The sequence below is a fragment of the Pleurodeles waltl genome, chromosome 12, assembly GCF_031143425.1.
Source record: "Pleurodeles waltl isolate 20211129_DDA chromosome 12, aPleWal1.hap1.20221129, whole genome shotgun sequence".
NCBI classification, from domain to species: Eukaryota; Metazoa; Chordata; class Amphibia; order Caudata; family Salamandridae; genus Pleurodeles; species Pleurodeles waltl.
Genome location: NC_090451.1, coordinates 671,427,483 through 671,451,125, shown reverse-complemented (window position 1 = coordinate 671,451,125; position 23,643 = coordinate 671,427,483). Strand labels below are relative to the sequence as shown.

The 23,643-nt window shown below is 41.8% G+C and overlaps 1 protein-coding gene across 1 annotated transcript in view; it reads left to right on the top strand.

The window, feature by feature from the left end:
* The window catches only part of LOC138268679 (myeloperoxidase-like), a 54,536-nt gene that overhangs the window by 5,434 nt on the left and 25,459 nt on the right, over positions 1–23,643 (top strand). Inside the window, exons 3-4 of the mRNA XM_069218568.1 lie at positions 16,678–16,801; positions 21,431–21,560. Coding sequence (XP_069074669.1) covers positions 16,678–16,801; positions 21,431–21,560 — 254 coding nt within the window. The remainder of the gene's footprint in view (positions 1–16,677; positions 16,802–21,430; positions 21,561–23,643) is intronic.

The window sequence follows — 23,643 nt, the reverse complement described above, 5'->3', positions numbered from 1 at the left end:
TAGATCTGATCGCCCACGATTCCCCTGAGGAGTCTTTCTTGTCATGCTCCTGGTCACCACAATCACCCTTGCTCTTGGGCAGAGATGAGGCGCTGCTAGTTAGCCAGAAAACTCGGATTAGGCCGACAGGCATCACATGTTGTGGAATTGTACGTAGTACTCCACAATCCTTGCAATTCTGCCGCCCAAATCCAGTAGCCTCATTAGGATAATGAGAAACTACGCAACAGAGTAAGTAGGGGATTAGAGAGGGTTATGAAGGAGTTTAGGGTAGGACAAGCTAATACTAACACCTATCCACACAAAAGTAAGCTTGCTGTAATTCACAAACTACACTGGTAAAGTTACTACAGCCCACAAGGCACCAAATACATTTGTATGCACCCAGGCTGGGAGTATGTTGTAGCACTACATATGGTAGATCACATGTCCTGCAACATAAAAAATGGAGAGATGAACTTAACATAAAAGTCATAGAAAACTAATGTTAAATAAATTAAATTATTTAGACTTTTAATATTGAATAGATATAGGCCTTCATTTTGACTTCGGCGGTCTACAATGTAGACCGCCCAAGTCCCACCAGCCACAAGACTGCCGTATTATGACTGCTGGCAGCTCTCCACCATAATTTGGGCAGAGAGCTGCCAGCAGCCATACTGGCGGTTGGTGGTGCAGTGGGGGTTGCTCCGCTGGCACTGCCACATCAACACAACACCGCCACGCCTATTACAACTTAGTAGTAAGCGTGGCAGTGTTGTGTTGGCGGGGCGCTGGCGGCAGAGCAAGCGCCATGGACCCCGTTCCCTCCAGGACGACCACCGTGACCACCAGGTAAGGTGATCGACCGACAGGGAAGGGGGAGGGGGGTGTTGAGTGTTGAGTGTTGTGTGCGTGAATGGGGGTGTGTGTTTGTGTGAATGGAGGGGGTTGGTGGTGTCGTGTGTATTGGTGTGTGTATGCAAGTGTATGTGTGCGTGTGTGAATGCGTGTATACAGGGTGGGGGGGTTGTTGTGGCCGTGTGTGTTTGTGTGTGTGAATGAGTGTGCGTGTTTGTGTGCGTGTATGTAGGTATGTGTGATGTGTGCCTGCGTGGATGTACAGGGGTGTGGGGGTATGTTTGGGGGTTGGAATGGGAATCGGGGGTGGGGGGGTGTTGTGTCACAGCTTGGGGGGTGGGCTTCAGATTGGGTCGGGAGTGGGGGAGGGTTCTACATGGAGGGGGGGTTGGGGAGTCCTGCAGTGGTGACAGGAATGAGCATTCCTGTCGCCAGTATCGTTACCGCCAGGGATTCTGTGGTGGGGCTGCACAAAAAATTTAATTGAGCAAATATTACTTAAATATTAATATACTAGTGTGGGAGGTATTTTTCATTTAAAAATAATACTTATCAAACACATTAATGGATTTTAACTATTTATTTCACTTTTTAGTATATATTGAATTTGATTAGTAACTGTGATATGATATATTTTATTAGTTCTAGATTATTATTTTAAATTAATTCACAATATATATTTCACATTCATTTTTTAAAATAATGAAGTCAACTTTATACATTTTTCCACATACTTCATCATAGGAGATATCTGCCTACGTGTGAAACGTTTCTAATAGTCACTTTACACTCATAAACTTACTCTTATATGTTTCCATCCCCTGATTTCAGAGAGTGGAGACATTTAGTCGACACCACAGTGTAAATCTACACTTGGGAATTGTGAATTGCACAAAGTGCAGTTTTATACCTATGTGTAAGAGTACATTTACACACGGGTAAATCTGCATCTGTCAACTTATCTTTGTGAATAGTGCTCTTTGTATTCTCTGCCGACTCCCTTGGGCTTTCTGTAAATTTCCTTCCTGCAATGTCTCATTTGGCTCAACATATGTCAGCCCTTGTCTTGACGCTTTGTCAATCACATCTTGGATCAGCCCAGATGAGTATTTTAGTCTCACATCCCATCTCTTGGTTGTTTGGGTCTGTCCTTCTGCATCAAACAAAACGCACAAGTGACTACTTTACATCTGCAAAGTATACTCAGTCATCATGCCTCCAAGGTCTGATGTACCATGCGATTTTACTGTCACAAAGGTGAAATTTGAGCCTTTGCGACCACAAATTGATTTTTTTTTAATGTATCAAACCCATTGCAATTCAGTGCATGTTAACAAATCGCAGTTTGGGTTTTAGAATGAATACAGAATCAGGATATGAAAGGGACTTGTAAGGCATCCCTACCAAACAGATTATCTAGCTTATGAATTAATGTTCGTTGCACCAAAATCCGGTTGCAAAAAAAATTATTTGTTTCAACCAAATCAAAAGATGTGGTAAGAATCGTAAACAGGAAGAGGTCCCCAAGGACCACACTCCCTTTTGTGAATGTCAATGACATTATTTTTTTTAAAAAAGGCAGTGGTCCTCAGGATCCATTGCCCGCTCGTAAAAAATGTTTATAAAATAATTCATTTTTTTCATTTTCTTTTTTAAATGCAGCATGTTTTCCGTTCGGGAAAACTGTCTGCATTAAAAAAAGATTGCATTATTTAAAAGTAATAACAGAAATGTTGTTCTACTGACCACAGAAGACCTCTGTGCCTATAAGTTTAACCACTCTTAGAGGGTTCAAATGTGTGACATACCTTATGTATATTAATGTGGTGGGTTGGATTGTGACCTACTACGAATCGTTATTTTGTGATTCAACCTATTACACGTAGGTTTGTGCACAAAATACCAATGTGTTCGGTAGAAGTCAGTTTGCATCCACTTCTACCGAAATTTCTATTAAGAAATCGCAACTTGCAAATCATTATTTGATGCAAGATACACATTTTTATTTCATCCATGAATTGTATACTTAAAGCAAATCATTTTTTAAACCGTTTTGACCCACATCAGGCATTTATATTGCTTTTGTCAGTGCTTAGAGTGTCAGACCTATTGGTTTTGCCAGTGCTTTTTGGTAATTTGTATGTTGTGACCCAACACACGGAAGCAACAGATAATAAAGTGCATCAGTGCTTTGAGGAGGCATCATCTACACTATTTTCATGTGTTTACATGTTGGTGAAAGAGTGAGTTTATTTTTAACCCTGAATGAATCATAAACGACTTGGATGAGATGGCACACCTGTTGTCCTTGCAGACCTGTTCACGTGGGGCACTACCAGAGATAGGGAAAAGCAAGTCAATTGGGCTAGTGTGATGAACCTGCAAGACCGGTTCTGTAAATCAACGCCCTTCCGTGTACAGACGCAGCCGAAAGGTAACACCTTCTCCTGGAATATGAAGGCGAGGCTTCACCCAAGGCCCACTGCCAACTATCAGACCAGACACAAGGCTAGAGCCTTCATGGGAATGTGCAAACTCTTCTGAAAGGAAATAGCCCACTGGAAACATGGTGGCTCCACAAAAGGCAAATGCCCTTTCTATGAAAATCAGCTTATGCCTCTGAAGGGCAATTGTGGTTCTGAGAACATGCAGGACAGCTCAAGGCAATGACCCTCTTTGCAAATGGACAGATCCATTGTAATCACTTGGCCTCTCTAGGATTGTGCTGTGCAGACGCGACTGGAGGCAAATGGCTGCCCTCAGAATATGCAAACCCAACTGGAGGCAATAGGCCTCTTTAAGAGTGTGCAGACCCAACTGAAGGCAATTGGCCTCTCTAAGAATCTGCAAACCCAGTTGGAGGCAATGGGCCTCTTTAAGATTGTGCAGACCCAACTGGAGGCAATGGGCCTCTTTAGGATTGTGCAGACCCAACCGTGAAATTGGCCTCTTAAGCATTGTGCAGATCCAACTGGAGGCAATTGGCTTCATTTTGTAGGCACATGAATGGTTTGTGCTCGTATTTACTAAATTACTTTTTTTCAGTTATTTAGCCACATAATAGGTGACTAAAGCCCCATTACTACCATCAAGGCAGGTCTTCCTGCTAAAGCTGTTCGTTCCTATGTTCAGCACTCAGTGCCAGTCCATTCCATTGTGAAATTCTACTTGGAAGGCCTACCCATGCAGAATTTCTGAACAATAGGTAATGCACCCTGAATATTGACCCTAGAATATTGATGAGACACAATATCGAGGACAAAACATGGGAAAAAAATAGGCAGGTAAATAAGTCTAGGTTTAACCTAAATTCACTTATCTGTAACTACGTGGTACATATTTCTTCAAGGTACGTAAATGTGGAGCATGGAATAGTAAATTAGGTAATAGAGACTCTATACTTCCCTATATACACTTACTTTTCGATATTTTGACCATAGATATTGTGTGCTCGAAATTGCTGTACCACTGTATTCTGGAGGGTTGATAGTCATTAGTACAATCAACAGAAGGACTGTCCCTGTGCTCACACAGTATCAGTTCTACTAGCATTCACCTCTGTTTGGGCATGCAAGATTATTTACACATGTGTGTGCTATTATAGAATTAATTCATAAAAACGTTGTTACGAGTTAAAGTAGTACTCTTGCCGGCCTCCAGGTTTGCTCTGAATTCCAGGAGTAAGCTTTGAGTACTCCTAGCTGGCAGTTGGAATTGAGGAGCAAACCTGGGTCTTCACAACAGCAAGTCATATCAAAGTCTTTGTAGATCGGTCTATATGTTTCTTCCGTCTCTAACTTATGTCTGAAGATTTTGCTGATCAAATTGATTTTTGTGTACATGCCAATATGCCCAATTCAGGCAAGGGATTTTTTTAGGCAATAAAAGGCTTTATTTTGGCTGTCCCCTGCCCAAAATTGCCTCTTCTTCAATAGAAATCAATGAGAAAAATATATTTTCCTGATTATGTTTTCTCCCACTTTTCTCTTCCAAAATATTGGCATATATAATTGTATAACCACAAATTCAGAATAGGACTTTCTATGTCACTACCCTATTTCAGCTTGATATTTTGTGAATGACAAATATCTGGAAACTTATGTTTTTGTGAAGTAGTAAGCCTATTCATACATGTGTCCACGACTACCATTGTTTTTAAAGATAAGATCCTCAGAGAGCAGACGTGTTGAACTACATGAGTTCTTACTGACTAGATTTGTGCTCACTGGAAGATGCTAGAGTCCAGTATGAGACTTGTTGGAATATTTCACAAGTGGAGTCACTGGCACACAGCAGTGATGTCACACCCCTAGCATACCTTTAGGTAAGTACCAATGCTAAATGCACAAAGCAACAAGGCTAACAAGTATAGTTGTATGCACTTTAGTGGACACTCCCATTGTAAAAATGGTAATCACTGCTTTCATGAATGGCATGTCCTACATAGTTGCGTTTTGTTCACCTCTCACAGTTGTACTTAACATGTCAAGCAAATTATCCTCACGCTTTTAGAGCTATGTACAAGGCTGAGAAGCATGTGACCTGACACAGGTTTGGGGGGTTAAATCAGGACCCCCTGCTGACCTAATATGCTTGGAAGGAAGGTAAATGACTTTTTGACAGGACAATTGACAGGATTAATGAACAAGATAGACCCTGTTTTGTTAAAGGGTCATTCTGTGAACCTGGAAAATTGATACAGGGGCATTCTTTTTGGAAAGTAGGGTTTCCACCTGCAACCCCTGTGAGGCTGTTTACAGTAATGGTGGGATGAACCCCCATATTAAGTAAATTGGCTATTGATCTTTTCTACTGGTTGTGCAGTGTTTGTCACCTAAGGGACATATCCGCATCGAATTTTTAAGGATCTTCAATATGGGATGCATTTACATATACCAAATCCTAAAAAGGGACAATTTTAATTTTGCTACATTAAAGGTGAATCCTACAAGGCTAAAGAAAGTAAAAGGACTGTGTAATTCATAAAATGGAGGCACCTAACCTTCAGCGGAAAGTAGTTGAATGACTTGCGGTTCAGAGCATCTTTCCGTATCAAACATTTAAAAAGAAGATTTAAAAACTACTGTTCCAAACAAACTGTATCATCAGAAGAGTTTAAAGTAGCCCCTCACTCAACTCCTCAGTCATTCAAGGTCTTTGTAGGCTGGTAAAGAATTGAAGGGAATCGCAAAGCTTGGAGGGACCTCCCCAAATAATGTCCACCTTGCTCCTTGTAATATATTGTCCATTCATTTTATTTTAATCTGGCATTGAGCAATAATTTAGTGTGTCAAATCTATCTTAAAAACAATGACCACTAAAAAACAGACGATGTTTCTTAGCAGAAGACACTTTCTTAAGCTTTCTCAGTAAAAAAAGGAAAAGTATCCCAAAATCAGCAATGCATAATTTATCATTAACTCCAAGTCCAAAATAACAGTTCCAAAGAATTACAAGCAGATTTTCCTTATGGCATTATGATAGACTGATAATAAGCTTTTATTGTACTGTAATGTTAGGGATAATCCTTTACATGCTGTAATGTACAAATTATTGTAGAACGTGCTTTTTTGTTGCTACGTATAATTTTAGACTAGATGAGTAACTGGTGGTTTATGAGAGCACTTGGCATAGGAGGACACTCATTTTCTTAACTACACACAGTTGCTGAGATCACAAACTAACTTGGAACATTTGGTGCATGCACTGAATACTCAACCACTGCTCGCTGAACTTCATGAATTACAATGTCATATGTCAATGCTCAGTTAATATACTAACATATTTATGCAGCCATGTATGGTTTATGAACTGTCCACCATCACAAAGATATTTGTGTGCTTATGGAATGTATGGCTGACAAATATTCTTGGATGTAATGCATGGCTACATTTTGCTCAAGGTTATGTTTTCAAGATATTTCAACATCTTCTTTCCTGAGTCCTCCACGCCTACCACATTGCCCTAGGAAGAAAAAGCACAGTGCTGGTCATCGCACCGTTAATAGGGTGAGCCAACATCATTAACATTTGCGCTTGTGGTGAATGAGCCAAGAGGTCAAGGGGGTCTGCCAGTGGAACTTGCTAAGCCTCCTTTGGACGAACCCAAGCAGTTTCGCCACCACTTAATCGGGCATTGTGGTGGGAGCTCAGCCAATTTCTGGGGGCTCTTGTTCTTCATCAAACTTAAAACAAACACCTAAATATTTATCGTAGAAGTCCACTGAAGTCTTGGAGATACATAAATGTCCAGGAAATTGACCTGGTTCCTGCCTCTATATGGATGAGTATGTATTTCATATTCGGGCAAGTAGGCTTTTCAACAACTGCAGAACCACTTTTTGAAGTCTGGGAAATGTTGTACGAATATCCTATCGACTTCTCCTCAGAGGATAAGGGGACTGAGAGATTTAGTAAGTGTCACTTTCGGACAAAAGGAAGATGTATCTACTACCTCTAAATTTAATTTCAGTATTCATCTTTACTGAAGATGACGCTGGTCCCAGCCCACCTATCTTGCATGGTAGTTGCTGTTCTTTCAGGTCAGAAGGCCTGCTTCCAGGGTGTGCACAAGAACGCTCTGAATCCGGGTCTCAAAATGGGTTTTTATTCTGTGACAGCTGGAAGTCGTCTTCGCTCTTCAGAAGTTCGACTTCAGTAGAGTTAAGCTGAGAGGTTCTCTACACTCACTAATAGCTTGCAATAAAGTGTTTTTAAAAAATCCACAGGTTGAGTGAAAGTTCAAGAAACGACCGTATGCATCTGAGATGTAGGGCTTGAGGTCATATTACCCAATCTCAAACCAGGACTGATCTGCGAATGGGTGTGCAGTTTGCTGTGTACCCTATACTTTAAGAGGCTGCATCACTACTTGTCCATAGTCTAGAGGGTGCAAAATGACCCGCCTCATAAGCATCAATTAGGCAGATCTCAGTTTGCAACTCCCCAGGTTAGACTGTGTGAATGCAGGAGGCTTCTAAGAAACTGTAGATGTCAATTCTTACATTTATTTTCCAAAATGAGAAGAATGTTTTGAAGCAGTCATTTTTGGGAAACTATTGGGGGAGTAGGCAGTGATCATCTGGACCTCTGCTGACTCCCCAATACTTCATATATGCTTCCCAATGGGGATGCTAACCTGCAGGGGAAGCTCCTCATTTGTGAATCAGTTACCACCCAAACTTGGGAGTCGTTGACTGATAAATGGCTTGCAACCATAATTGTGGTCATAGACTATTGATAGATACCTTTGAAAAATGTAAATAGGCATGGGACGCCCACGTCAAGAAACATCCTATTTGCAATTTGTAAAGGGTTGACAAAGCTATTTGATCAATTAGAAAGATTTGTATGATTCACAAAATCACTTTTCCACTTTGTAATAAGTCCTCTTGCAGGTGCAAACCCTGTGGTTTTGAGAGTCTGTTGCATTTTACAACTACAAAAGCTCTTTGTACAGAAATATATAATTAGAAAATTCATTTCTTGGTAAAATAAGCAATGAGAACTGAAAACATGCGATTTCTTCCAAGGATACAGGCACACTTGTATTGTGCGGGACCATAGGTTAGCTGAGGCCATAACTTAGGCAGAGTGTTAAATTCAGATCAGGTGTGGCAGGAGCCACACCAGGACAGCCACATATTTCACATAGTGGGTGGTTGTGTCATGCAATTCTCACATGAATTCAGGCCTCCCTGAGCTATACTGCACACCCACATTGACTTAGCCTCACAGAAAGGGTTACTACATCCATGGGTCTGATTCCTTACATTTCCCACGCCACTGGACATCAATTGACTGAGCCTTAATGAGGGACTTTTGTGTTATCTGAACCACATTGGCAGTGGCGGAGTTCCGTCTGGGGCGGTCTCCCAGTGAACATAATATGGCGGTCCGGACCGCCAGTGTTCATAATGACTGCCAAAATCTGGATTCCTGTGAAAACTACTGTTGAGTTACTGAGGGCTCTGGTGTGCGCCTTTAAAACCATGCAAGGGACGTTTCAATTTGAGTATGATGCTAGATTTAATGTGCATTTATGTGGATCGTAGCATAACCAAAAGTGGTGTTATACAGTGGAAAGTTGGTTAAACATAGTGTTGATCAGGTTTCCAGTACAAACTATATTTTGCGACAAACAGTGTTGCAAGCACAATGCCAAATGACTTTGAGGCGTGTGCTGCCAATTCCCTGAAAATCTATGCAAATGGAACTTAACAGGGCGTGCCCCAAGGTGTAAGCACAATATTGCATTCTGTTCCAAAACATAACCCATCAATTCTTGGAAATTATACATGGCTTATTCTTAGTCAGTTGTCATGTCAAAATATTTGTACTGGCAAGTGATATTTGTGTCGAATTGTCAAGTGGAGTCACGATTACCCTATGACGCAAGCCTTTAGGATTGCGCAAGAACAGTAATGTCTGCGTGAGCACGCCCTGTGTCATCCTCGAAATATGTAAAGCTCGATACAGTTTTTTCCAAATTAATGGGAAGTTGTATATATCCTTTGCAGGAGATACAATATGTATGGGACTGAGTTAGACATTTCAAAGAAAGACCTTTCTTTGTCAATCCACAACACGTTTATTCCAAGGCCAGTTTTTGTATGTTAATGTACCTTGCTTTTTTATCCATGGTTATCAGCATGTGCCTTGGATGACATCATCGGGAGGAGTCTCCATATTAGCTCTAGGTTTCCTTCTAGGAATCCTAAGATGGAGTCTATTATTGACTACAAGTTGGCAGAAGTCCTATTTTGTTGGCATGGGTGGCCCCATTCTAGTTGGATGCTGCTACTCGTTCCCGCCCGAGCACACGGAAAAGCATATCTTTTCTCTTTAAAACTCGAGGCCCTTCCTCTTTCTAAAGGCCCTACTGTGCTGGCCTCTCTCTCTGCCCAGCAGACCCCAAAAGCATTCTGATCATCCTCCGTATCATCCTGTCCCTATTCCACTATAGCCAGGAACACCTGAATTATGGAATGTTAATACAATTGTAATGCATTTTAACTTCTCTGAGGATGACCCTGTCAAACTCTCAATTTAGGAGTCAAAACAACAACACATTTAGACCGACAGCTTGCGTAAACATTTTTCCTCCTTAAAAGAATCTTTGGGCCAGATACAAAGGTTTAAGGAATTTAAATCCTTCGATTCTCTAAATTAAAGGGTTTACAACTGGTAAAAGCCTTTTTCTAATGTACCAAATATATTTAGTGATTTGGATTTTTTTCCAAATCGCTGGATTGGATTAGAAGTCATCACTGATTCACAGTTTGGAAGTCGGGTACTTATGTCATTGATCCAAATTGAAAATCAGTGATCTATCAAATGTTTGCATTGACCAATTTCCAACTTTAAAATTGGTGGTAACTGAATCCCAGTGGGCAAGGGTTCCTTTCTGACCTGTCCTCCTTTGGGGCCATTATGGGAACTTCAGTGAGAGTAGACAGTAGTCGAGGGGACTGCTGCTGCTGCTGTCACTTAAGTTTGTTTGTCAAGATGGAAAATCTGTTGCTGTAAAGCAGCCAGTTTTCTTGAAGACACTCAGGATGGTTTGTTTTTGTTAAATCCATTGTGAAATAATTAGGGATCGTGATCTGCTGCCCCTTGCAGGCCAACTTGTGACCACCCCAATGAACATTTAATGGGCAAGTTGTTCTGTGACCCCTTTGATTCCTTATTTTGCTATTCGATGTGTTTGCTCAAAGGTAGGTTCACATAAAGTTAGCATTAAATTTGCAGTCGCTTGTTGCATCCAGTGCAAAAGTACATATGTCTTGTAGCCATTTACTGTAATCAGGTGACTTCTTCCAAAGAGCTCAGACCCATCCTATACACTCCCAGCCGCATTGCCATACATGTGAAGGACCAACATGTAGATGCCACATCCATGTGTCCCATTGAAACAAACTGTACACCTGCTGATGGCATCAAAACACATTTTTGTACAAAGAATCTAAATGCAACTCATTTATATGAGTAGTTGCTATCCTGAAAGTCTGGCATGTGCCAGGTCTTCTAGATCCATACTCCACTGCTCCAGACTGGACAACCCAATACCAGAGCTGGCCTCAGAGTCAAAGGCATGGATTAGTAATGAAGCACTAAAAATAGATGTCTAAAAGCTGACGTCACTTGACTACTAGACCGCTGACCTTTGCTAGCAATCAGGGCAGGCTTTAGCCCTGGTGGGGCCTTGTGCAGTAATATTTTTTGGCATCTTCCTACCCCCCAATACTTCCTACTCAGATTCCTGCACTATCGTCCTGCAAAAGTGCCTCTCATCTCTCCCTAGCCTTTCGCTCACATGCATTTCATTTGTTTTAAAGCACTGCCTTTACTAACCTATTCAGCTATCCACATAAAATACAGATCTGTTCTTTGTAGCAGGCATATTAACCCTCTGCGCTCCTTTATGGTGAGTCAACACTGCAACTAGACAAAACTCTGATCCCTCTCTCTATCAAGAACATTTACCACAACAGTTATCTTGACATTTTTATTGTTGCCTGACAACTGGACAGACTTGGAGCTCTGCTTCAGGTGATTTTAAATCATAAGTTCTTGCTAAATACGGCCACTCCCCCGAGGTGTGCGCCCCCCTTCCAAGTCAGCGCCCAGTGCGGCCGCACCAGTCGCACCCCTCTAAAACCTGCCCTGCTTGCAATAGATAGTACTGTTCGGACTGAGATGTGGTTGTCACTTTCTAAGCTCGTACAGGAATCATCAGAGCAGACAGGCTGAGAGGGGTCAGAGTTAACTACCTCCAATGATATGTTCTCTAGCTTTGGCTTCATGTCAATGATGTTGGGTCCTCAACATGTGACTTGCCCCTATTGCTCATCGTCACCTATACATCTACTGCAATGTCTATGGTAGTCAGCTTGAAAGATGGCAGACTTGTAAAGCCCACCTTGTCTCTGAACTGAAACCAACACAGGGAAATGTTTGCATTTCTGCTAAGCAAGTAACAAATCCAAAACCCTTGGCTTTGTACATAAACCAAAGAACTGTTGATCTTTGGATTACCTATTAAGGCTGATACTTCTGCACCATATGACACGATCAATGGCAGTAGCAACCCATTACAGATTACTGACGACCCAAGCCAATACAATGCAAACACTTTGGGCCACATTACGTGGTCCCTGGAATTTCTTGTAAATCTGCAAATCTTTGTTGTTTCACCCAGAGATTGCACCTGCTGAAATCAGACCAAGCTGAAAGCAACTGGAATATCCAGGTGACGTACTGTGGTAAAATGAAGAATTATCTGCCAAATAGGGACTGGATCAATTATTCCCTGGTAATTCCTAATTTCTAAGGAGACCATCAGGTCTCACTTTTAATAGTAATTCTGCCCATTGCCCAGAGTTACTGATGCCCTTGGTATTGGGAACTACGAAGGAAGCGGCGGGGGACAGTTAAGTTACCGGAGAGGATAACGTGGGCATTGTAACGTGGTCCTTTGTGGTGAGATCCTTTCATTCACGTGGTGTGAGCCCATGTAACTCTTTACAGCTACCACTCTTTAAAACTGCTTGGAATATCTGGAACCGCCCCAGTCCCACAAATTGTAAAGATTAGACCCAACCTAACCACCTTCTCAGGCTCCTCGGATCCCCCGTCCCCTCGTTCTCCTGGCCGCTCCCCTGTTGTGTTCAGAGGTCCAGAACAGCAACCAGTCACAGAGGGAGTCTGCAAAAAACACCTACAAACACCGAAAGGAAAACAAGGATAATGTGGGGTGGAAATACCAGATCATAGGAGAAATACTACCTCCTAACTGACCTAGATGCATGAGGACAAGGGCAGGGACGTGTGTTCTTTGCCATCTAATTACAGTTATTAAACCAACTACAGAAACAAAGTTTCAGTGAGAGGACGCAGAGCAGCAGAAGAATATGTTCCCTTGTTGATGTGCACGGTGATCCAAGGCACAACAAACACCTCTGTTAAAATCCTGGTGCAAAATAAACTACAAGAGGTCCTCCTGATGCAAACCACAGGGAAGAAATCTTCAAAGACAACCAAATCAACTGCTTTTCACTTATCCTGCAAACAATGTCTCAGAATGCTTGCTAGTGTGAAACCTCGCCTATGGATCCATAATCACAACCGTAACTACTGCCAGTGGTTGCGGGCAGCGCACTGGTCGTGAGTGACAGGCTTGAAGACACGCCTCCCCCATGTGAGTTGCCACCCCTAGTCCACATGAACCCCACTACTAGCTACCACTTACCAGCTCTCAAAGTCCCTCCCTGGCCATTAACAAAAAACTTACACAGAGACCATGGAAAACACAGACACCATAGCGGGGTTTTAAATCAGCTGCAAACACATAGATATTTCCTAACCATTACAACCTAAGAATTTGATGTGGTGGAGGGAAAATGCACATAAGGTTAAAAGTCTGGTGTTCCTGGATTACCAATACCATGAGGGCACTCACTAGATTTATTTTACTGATGCAGGGCTCTGACCCCTCAACTTAAAGTCAGGATGACGAGCCAATAGCCACTTCACCCAAAAACCATCAGAATCGCACCCCAAGCTACAGATCCAAATTCCTTCAGCAGTGCAAGCTGAGGGGACCACTCTCATTAGTGGGGGGCATAAATGAGTTTTAACCCCAAGAAAGAGAGAGAAAGTCAGAAATGGAGAACTAGAAGGAGCAGGAAAATGGAGAGTGAGATGTGGCCGCAGGAAGGGCCTGATTCACAAACGTAACTTACACTTTGAGTAATTTACACCTTTGAAAAAGTTAGTTTAAAAAAGAGGGAACACCCTGCCTGCACTCCAGCAACATAGCATAACCCCAAAGCATCATGGTAAATGCAGTCGATTCGTAGTCCGTTCAAAAAGTAAAAAGAGTCTTTCACCTCTGTAGGTGCAGCAGGTGCTGTATATCCCTGTACACGGGTTTCTGGGCTCAGCCTGTCATCAGCAGGGAGCAGCGTGGACTAGGGTCTTGCTTGGAATGCCGCCAAATGTCCTCTCAGGTTTAAGTACTGCTCATGGCGCACAGGTGCCTCCCAAGGCTCGTAAGCCATAGCTCAAGGGAGCCGTCAAAAGGCAGTTTCAAAGAGAGGGAGCACACTGTCTCACTCCAGCAACACAGTGTAACCCCAAAGCATCATGGTAAATGCAGTCAATTCGTAGTCCGTTCAAAAAGTAAAAAGGGTCTTTCACCTCAGTAATTGCAGCAAGTGCTGTATATGCCTGTAACTCAAACATCAAATATAGTTTGTAACACGTATTTTAACGGATATAGTAAATTATTTACTTGGGTTTATGGCACATAATGTGGTTAACCATGAAGTATATTCCTGGTTTCCAGTGAGAATTGGAAATTATTTCAAAGACTCCTATGAAATAAGAGTTTTATCCTAATTATTACGGTCTTCAACCACTCTCAAGACTATACTGTTATTTTCTGTTTAATCATAATTCTCTTCATGAAAGGTAAACCTGGCCTTTCCATTGTGTTTAATAGTCACTGTTAAAGTTGTCTTGCAAAGAAAAGATTCAGCAATCTCTCTCTCTTCTATAGAAAAACGTTTTTATAAGATAATTTTTTTTTTTTACCGAAACTCTACATTCTTCTTTTACATAATTATTTTTCTCATCTCTTTACATAAACAACCAAATGATCCAGTATTTCACTTCCTGCTTTCAATAAACATTTCCACTATTTAAAAAAACACGATTCCAGGCAAAGCTTCCCAAAATAACCATGTAGTATTAAAATGTCTCATGGGTAACGTGTAAAATTGAATTATATTGTGGTTTATGATGTCACCAGAACTACTCAATAGAAATATTGGACCATCTGAAATGGCGACCTTTCATTTTTGCCTCGGCATTGCGTGAATTGGGAACCTGTATGGGTTTGTCCTAGCGAAATCCCAAATAATGCCTTCTCCAGCAGAAACAATTTATAAGCCTGCTGCATCCGTAGGTGCACGGACTCTCTCACTGGCCCTGTGACGCTCAAAGTGTCTGTTCAACAGTAGTGTACTAATAGCACCATCTAGTGGCCAAGTGGAAGAAACGCACGTAGTTGAACTCTGAACGTGATACTTCCGATCCGTTTCCAAAGCTAAGGCTGATGGGGTCACTTGGTGAACAGTGGAACTCCTCGTCCTTTACCACTTAAGTCCGACCAGCCTTACACCAATCCCTTCGTTGTTCTTATATATCCTTTCTTTCTTCCTCTTTGACCCCCCGCCCCCCGCCTAACTCCCCCTACTGCTTCTCTTCATCCAACGTGCTTGGGTGGCGTCAAGCACTATATGAGAACAAGCAAAGGCCTGGACAGCGGCATGGAAAGTACAATGTAAACATCAATGCAATGCAATATGTAGGGTGCCTGCAAAATCTTAATAATTTATGAACACCACAGTAGAGGAACATATTAAAAAATGCTCTGCTCCCCTTCCATACCTGAGGACATAGATACTGACCCGAAGTCAGAAACCCTGGTGTGCATTATTAGATACAGAATAATGAATTAAAAGAATATGTACGTAGGTAGATATAGGGTATACACTTAAGGTATGAATTAGTTATTTAAAAAGATAGAAACTATTCCCGTTGAATTCATTGCATGTTTTAACTTGTCTCTAGTGGCTTTTGTTCATTGGCTTAATCTTGTTACATTCAGTATTTACTTGGTCAATATTTCCTTTTTTACAAGCTGTTCATATGGAGTTACTCGACAGTCAAATTGTTCCGGGTAGGAGATTCAATAGAGGCTTTTGTATTTCTTTAACTGGGCAACACCAAAGGCAAGCCACAAGACCAATTAAAATATACCTGGTTCAATATTTAGGTAGCCTGGGCCAAGCAAGGCTTCTACGGAGGTGGTCAAGTGCAAGCCAGTCGCCTTTTACTGCTAGGAGCTTCCAAACAACTCTTTCCAAACTCTTCCCTCCCCTGTCCATCCTTTACACCTTTCATCCAACTCTGACCCATCCCCAACCTCTTGTACTGCTATGAACTCCCAAGCAACTGACCCGCCCCAAACCTCTTGTACTGCTATGAACTCCCAAGCAACTGACCCGCCCCAAACCTCTTGTACTGCTATGAACTCCCAAGCAACTGACCCACCCCAAACCTCTTGTACTGCTATGAACTCCCAAGCAACTGACCAACCCCAAACCTCTTGTACTGCTATGAACTCCCAAGCAACTGACCCACCCCAAACCTCTTGTACTGCTATGAACTCCCAAGCAACTCTTCCCAAACTCTTCCCTCCCCTGTCCATCCTTTACACCTTTTATCCAAGTAACAGACTCACGTCTAGTACTCCCATTAACAATTCATATTTCTCCTCCTACTAATCTATCACCAATACGAATTTTTTTTTCAAAATATAATGCAAATATGCAACGTTTATTATCAATTTAGTAAAGGAATCACGCTATTACTTCTTTGTACGAAAAATACATCGATGCACTTTCATAAAGGTGGGAGTATAAATATCAGGGATCATTTCATGTAGGAGAAATACAGGTGATGTGGAAGGTCTCTTCATATTTTGAGGGTGTGATTACCACTCTCGTGAACCTAAACATACATTTGGGGGTTGGCCTTTTGTGTATACATGGAGTTCGGATCTTTACACAGGGGGGCATCTTAAAACTGTATCTGACTGTTTACCTGGCGCTAGCCAGAGACGCTCCCTCTACACGCACCATCCTGGAAACGCACGTCTTGAGACGCCTCCACCCTCATCGGTAGATGCTTGTCCTGGGTACCTGTGTGTGGCCACTATGCATTTATGCGTGCTTGCAGTACAGATGCACAATTTATCGTTCTCTTTCAGGTAAACAGACGCGGGTTTCACATGCGGGCAATCCTAGCTACATTCACTGCACCCCTCAGACCTCAGTGAAGAGCTGCCCGTCGCGGGATGCGTACAGGAGCATCAACGGCGCGTGCAACAACAGGTAAAGCATAGCCTAATTTGTTTAGAAAAAATGCCAACTTTTTTTACGCGACCGCTGCTGACGAATGCAAATGTTGATAATTACCAAGGCTGCCAAGTCTCAGTTCGACCTCCTGCGTCTCTCTTCCTCCAGCCTGCATTGTCTCTATCTATCACTCTGGCAAGCCTGTGTTTTTTTTTAGTTTGAGCCTACGAGACAGTGCATTCACTGTCAGTTGTGTAGCATGTTGTGGCTTACCAAAAACAGAGGGGGGCCTGGGGCCAGCCCAATGCTTACCTTTGGGTGTCTTTCATGTAACTCTTAATTGCTGATTCCTTGTCATGTCCCAGCTTATCAACTTTGTGGTTGTCTAGCTCTCCACACCCCATCGAGCGTTGCCTCTTTACCGCCTCTTTGATTGAATGGTATCTCTGCTTCGACTGCTTGCTTTTCTAAAACGTATTCATTCTTTCTTTTGTGTTAAACACCCCATGAGAGTGCATGCGCTTTGAGTTGTCTCTGTATTGTAATTCTCACCCCTTGCACTAGTGTGTGTTGCCTGAATGCCACACCTCACCTCTGTACCTCTGGCCAGCTTCTCTACATTGCCTCACTGCAACCTCCATGTTGCTTCCCACCATCTGCTCCCTTTTCACTTTCTCCTGGCTGATCCTTCCACACACCTATGTGTCCAGGTACCTCTCGTCCTCCACCATTGTTGCTTTGATCTCCCATCAACCTCAACGCTTGTTGCTTTTTCCTCCTCCTACCCACTGTGTGTTGCTTCCACCCCCCCCCCCCCACCCCCGGGTGTCTTTCACATTTACCTGTCCTCCACCCCCTGTTCCAGCCCCAGACTCACTTAAAATAAAAACACTTCATATGGCAATCATTACCACAAAATGTCATGGGGAAAGCTGCTTTGTATAAAATGATGATTTTACCCCGTTTCCTCTATCTTCTCCAGAACCTCCCTACCACACTCCTGTGCCGCTGGTTCAGGGAGTTGGAATCTATGGCTAATGGCTTCCTCTGGCACAACAGCAGGCATCCCCTGGCATGGAGTACAATGCAATGCACTTAGTATAAGGGGCGGTATAAGCATGTCTAACATATATTACTACTTCCTAGCATCCCAAATTCTGGTCCTTATAGACTGGTTCACTGGAGGTTGGTCGGACCCAGTCTACCAGCTGGAACTTGGTTTGCTGGGCTCCCCCCGAGTTATGGGTGTTGCTTTATGGTGACCCCATCTCCGAGGCCGTCCTTAGGTAACCACAATGGTTATTACTGGATCGCGTTACTGCATTCTTTAAAAGGTAACGTACTTAACTGCAATGTTTAAATAGGTCTAGACATATGTAAACATTGCCATCTTTATAAAATAATTGTGAAAAATTCTGAGGGGGGGCCCAATGATTTTTATTTTTCTACTGGGGGGGCGCAGCATTAAAAAGTTTGGAGACCACTGGTCTAGCATGACCATGGCCTCCTTGAATGCCCCAGACACTCTGCAGACCCTAAGGGCCTGCTGGGAAACCTGGGTCAATCAGTTGGAGGAAGAGGACTGGCTAGAAGCATTGAAGGCTCCTAGAATCATCACAATTTCGGCCAAATTATGGTTGATATAACTATATTATCTACTCTGTGCTTATCTTACACGAGTAGGCTGTACCAAGCAGGCCTGCTAGCCTCCCCACAATGTGCTCGTTGCTCTCACTCGCTGGCTGACTTCTTCCATGTGGCCTGAACATGACCCAACTGAACTCTCCTTGATCCTGGGTCAGACCCTGCCCTATTCCCCACTAATGGTTTTGCTGGGGGTGGGCGACAGGGTTGGGAGCTCACACGTAGACAGAACTCTGCTGTGTGCCACACCAATGGTCGCCAAATGAGATGTGGCGGCCCATTGGAAGGCATCTTCCCCCTTGCGATCTCCCAGTAGAGACATAGAGTTGATTGTGGCGCACAAATGGAACGCTCAGTGTACATAGCAAGAGGATGCCCACGCTAAACACGCCAAAATCTGGTCCATATGGGTGGAAGGTTAGATGATGCTACAATTATCACTAAATTGTCTAATGCTGAGATGGATTGTATACCTATGGTAATGTTAACTCATATTTCAGGCCGCATGTGTGCCTTAATGGATGTGTACTGGTGGAAGCGGATTGGGCATGTTCCCTTATCTGCTGTACTTGTGACTTGTTTCTATGTGGAAAAAAACAATAAAATTGGTTATTAAAAAATAAAATAAAAAAACTTTGCCTAGTTTTACTATCTTTTTTGTTAGTGATCCAACTTGGCACGGTAACTAAAAAAACACACCTCTGTCACTTTGTAGGTGGGCTCATGTATTGTGCAATGTGCCTACAAAGTGGCAGAGGTGGATATATCAAAGACTTTTTTTTTACATTAGCCATGCTGCACAGCATTGGGATGCAACATGGCTAAAAAACATTGAAAAACCAGTAGGTCACAAAGGCGATACCTATTGGCTTTGCCATTGCTTGCTTATCCCTGTCTTCTTCATTTGTCATCGTTTTCCTAACTTCCAGTGTGGGGTAAAGGTTCACCAGTCTCTCTAGCAGTGATTATAATTGTATCCAGGTTAGGTACAGATTTTTTTATAAGTACACTGACTGAAGGTACAGAAGAGCACGAAAGAGGGTCTGAGCTGTCAACGTCCACATAAACAGAAAAGTGTGGAACGATGGTGCAGAATATTTACTAATCCCAAGAACACTACATGTATGTGCTTTGTGTAAAGTCATTCTGCCTCATGTTCCAGCTTTTCACCTCTAATGGGTGATCCTGACAGGTATCCAATCATGGTAAAACAATGAGTGTAGAATCCATGGATCAAGACATCCTGCAAAGTTTAACCAATTGGATTAGAAGCCATAGACCAGGACATCCTACAAGGTCCATCAAATGATGGTAGAAGTCATGGACCAGGACATGCCACTGGCCTCCACACAGGGAATATGTGGGTGTAGAAGAGCCAACTAGCATAGGTGGCATTCCAAGGCAAATTACATTAGGTGACCAGTGGGGCATACCCAGATCCATCACAACATTAACTGGCGCATGCACATACATTAGCTTCAGATAGCATTGACTGGCATATGATAACCCATAACTGGACTCAAGACAGCATTGACCATTTCATCTTTAGGGCCATGACATCATATGGCAATGGTTGGCATTCACGGGGATTACAACCATATAGATTTCTAGAACTAAACATGGTATGCCAGAATTAGGGGATTGGGGTGGTTTGGTTTGGCACACTGGACCAGAGTTTAAAAGCTTATAGAGGGAGGATGTTGCTTGAGGTGGTTTATGCATCGCTGTGCGTTATCATCAAACCAAGGACAACTGGTGATAAACATTAGGTTTTCAATATTAAAAATATCTTAACAAACATGCTCCTGAGCCTAGAATTGTGAAAGCAACTTGAGTGATTGTTCTACAAAAGACGGAGAATGCGCTATACGTGTAGCTATTCACTCTATAATCCTTTCTTAACCAAATCAACTTGTGCCCGTATTATATGACTGAGAATCTAGTTGAAAGCAACTGAGAATCTAGTTGAAAGCAACAGTATTAGGAACGTGAAAGAACATTGTCGTGATGTGACCTTCGCTCCACAAGAATCAGGACACCATAAGTGTTTCTCTCCTGTATTGCAAGTTCCTGCTCTGCTACATCACACACTCAGATTGTTTGCCCTGTCTGTAAAAACTATGGCATTTTAGCCTGTTTGATAGGGAAAGTGTGTTTGCAGAATTTGTAATCTGGTTTAATATTTATTAAGTGATTTCTGAGGATTGACAACTTCTTTCTCACCCAGCACCCCAGGGTAGGAGTAGGGATGCATAGAACATCACTATTAGAGTATTGGAGTTCTTTAGTGGGCCTCTACAGAACTTTTTGTAAGCTTTCAATGTTTTTTTTAAGAATATTGTGTGTGTAAATATATAATTTGACCACATTTTGTTAAAAGATTATTTTGCTGAGTTGGCTTTGGTTGCCTCATTCACTTGCTTTGCAAGTGCACTTTCTACAGCCTATTTATGCTATCCTGTTTAAAATTTCAGCTGTCTTGGGCCACTATAACAGCTACAACACATGTGATATGATAACATTTTTTAGGACCCATCCATATCTATTAACAAAATTAAGCATTCGGTTGAGGCGATCAAAAGTGAATTTGGGCAAGCCAATCAAGATTGATGAACTTAAGTCTAATTACAAAGGTCTGACTGGGATATCAAATTTGATCATAAAAAAAGTAATGTGGTAGGCACTAATTAATTTAGGCATGCATAATGGCAATGAAAGTTGACGACTGATGTGTCATAATTCTAGATCCTACAACTGTACCAGACATTATCAAACAAAATATCCATAGATTAATCTGTTATCTCCTTTACATCTTTTAGGCTCAGAGATTCATGACATACATTCCATCATGCCCGGTTTAAAAGAAGTAATCAATTGTAATTGCTACTTGCATGATTAAGTTTTGGTGGATTCTTTCTATTTTATGTTCCATATTAATTTTTTTCTGGTCATGAAAATAGCAACTACTATTTATGGGCTTAAGTAGCTATACTCACAAACAATTATTTGTTCCTCTTTTAGGGAAAGGCCTACTCTTGGAGCATCCAACACTGCTTTTGCACATTGGCTGCCAGCGGAATATGAGGATGGAGTTTCTCTACCACAAGGCTGGACAGAAGACAAACTGTACAATGGCCATCCTCTCCCACTAGTAAGTAATTCTGGCATTTGTCCCCCCTCTGTAATCTCCTTACCTTCACTTATCCCCTATAGTTCATCATGTCAACTCATGGTTTTTGCAAAGTTAGTTGGTGATATGAATAAAGATGCATGCAGGAAGTATTCTGGGGCATTATGAAGGTGTGGCTGTAGGGCAGACGTGGAAAATTGGAACTGTCAGGTGTAAAACAAGGAAAGAATGGCAATTTAGATACCAAACAACTGGTGGCAGGTGATGTATGGGGGAAATGCAAGGATATATGTGAGACATTGTTAAGTCAGGAACCTATCTGCAAGCACCAATGTTCATAATTCAGAGCATGGTCTGTAAGAGGGAAAAACATTAGCAGCCTGTATCTTTGAGGGACAACATCCACCAATCCACCCATAGCTGTAATCTGATGCACTATTGAGAAAATAACTTCCTTGTATCTGTAAAGGACTAAGGGCCTGGCGATGACCTTGGTGGATGGGATACTCCGTCACAAACGTGACAGATATCCCGCCCGTCAATTTATAAGTTCCATAGGATATAATGGAAATTGTAATACGGCAGACTGGATATTTATTATGTTTGTGACAGAGTATCCCATCCGCCAAGGTCGTAATCAGGCCCTAAGTGTCATATAGCCATCTCCTTCCCTAGGTCAAGTGCACGGCACACCAAAGTAAAACTTTATAGTTTGCGTAAGTGCTAAATAACATGCTCATCAGTAACTTCCTAGACTATATCTAATGCATGATCCACACCGAGACAATACACTTTGAGAAATGTACATACAGTCTGTATTTGTGTCGGACAACATGCACACCCACCAGTTTTAGCCTTTTTATTTTATTATTTTGTTTTTCTTTTTTCTTTTTGTGAAGCACTATTTAAGGCAATGGTAGCTTTATTGGAGTGGCTAAGTTTGAAAGACACAACAGGGCACAACATAAGGGTTGCAGAACACAATCTTGGTCTTATGTTTCCATTATGTGGTGAATGAGTGGAACGTGATGACACAATTCATATAGAGGCAGGAAGGGATCAATGCAAGGGGCAAAAAATGATCTGGTAGATTCAGAGGTAGAAGGGCCTAGTTTCACTTTCATTAGGGCAAAGTAAGTTGTGTCCTTCAAACAAGTGGGAGAGGCATACATTGGCAGCGAACATTTGGAATCATGTTGTGGATCCAGGTTTCTTTGGCGTGCATGTGATAGCCAACAGTAAGGCTTTTAAGGATGGTTGTAGGTGTGCCACGTAGGTCTTGGAAGGGGTCAGAAATCAAAGGAACCTTGAAGTACTCTTCATATCACTTGGGAGATTTTGGCGAGGAATGGTCCATGTTTGACTTCTTATGTACAATTTGAGAGGAATGATCTTACCCGTGGAGTGATGATCTATCTACTTATCATTGTGTTGTCAAGATATAGGATTTGCAGCAGTGTAAGCATTTAAAATATTATTATTCTTCTCATATTTGATACGTATGCTACATAAGAAATGGGGAAAGAACTTTTGTTCCAAATTAGGGCATCATTAACAGCTAGGTAGTAGCAAAAAAAAAATGAAATCTGTAGAGAAAAAGCTAAATCCAGGGGTGATTCTCACATAGGAATTTCCTCCAACACCGTGTCCACCTGGGGGAGAAAATTTCAAATTTAGCATTTTCTGAAAAAGGTTGTATTTCATTATAACAATATCTAGTACATTGACAACAACCTTAGTATGAAGGTAAGCATGACAGACAAATATAGATGTGATATTCCACATATAAGTACTTTGAAGATGTGTATATACTTAAAGTACCAAGATTTAGAGGCAAGAATAGTCAATCTATTCTTTTGAATACATGCTTTACTCATGATTTTGCTGTAGTCAATATTCTGGATTCAATATTTTGGTAAAACAGTACTAAAATGTGATAAAGTGGCAGAACATCCTCAAATAGTTGCAGAATTGTCCACTACAAACTATAAAGAGTCTGTCATAAAACGTAATATTTTTTATAACAAAAATGATACAAACTGTTTTTTTCACACTTGTGTACTTCTTTTGTAACACAAAATAGATTAAACTGAAAGTAAAAGAT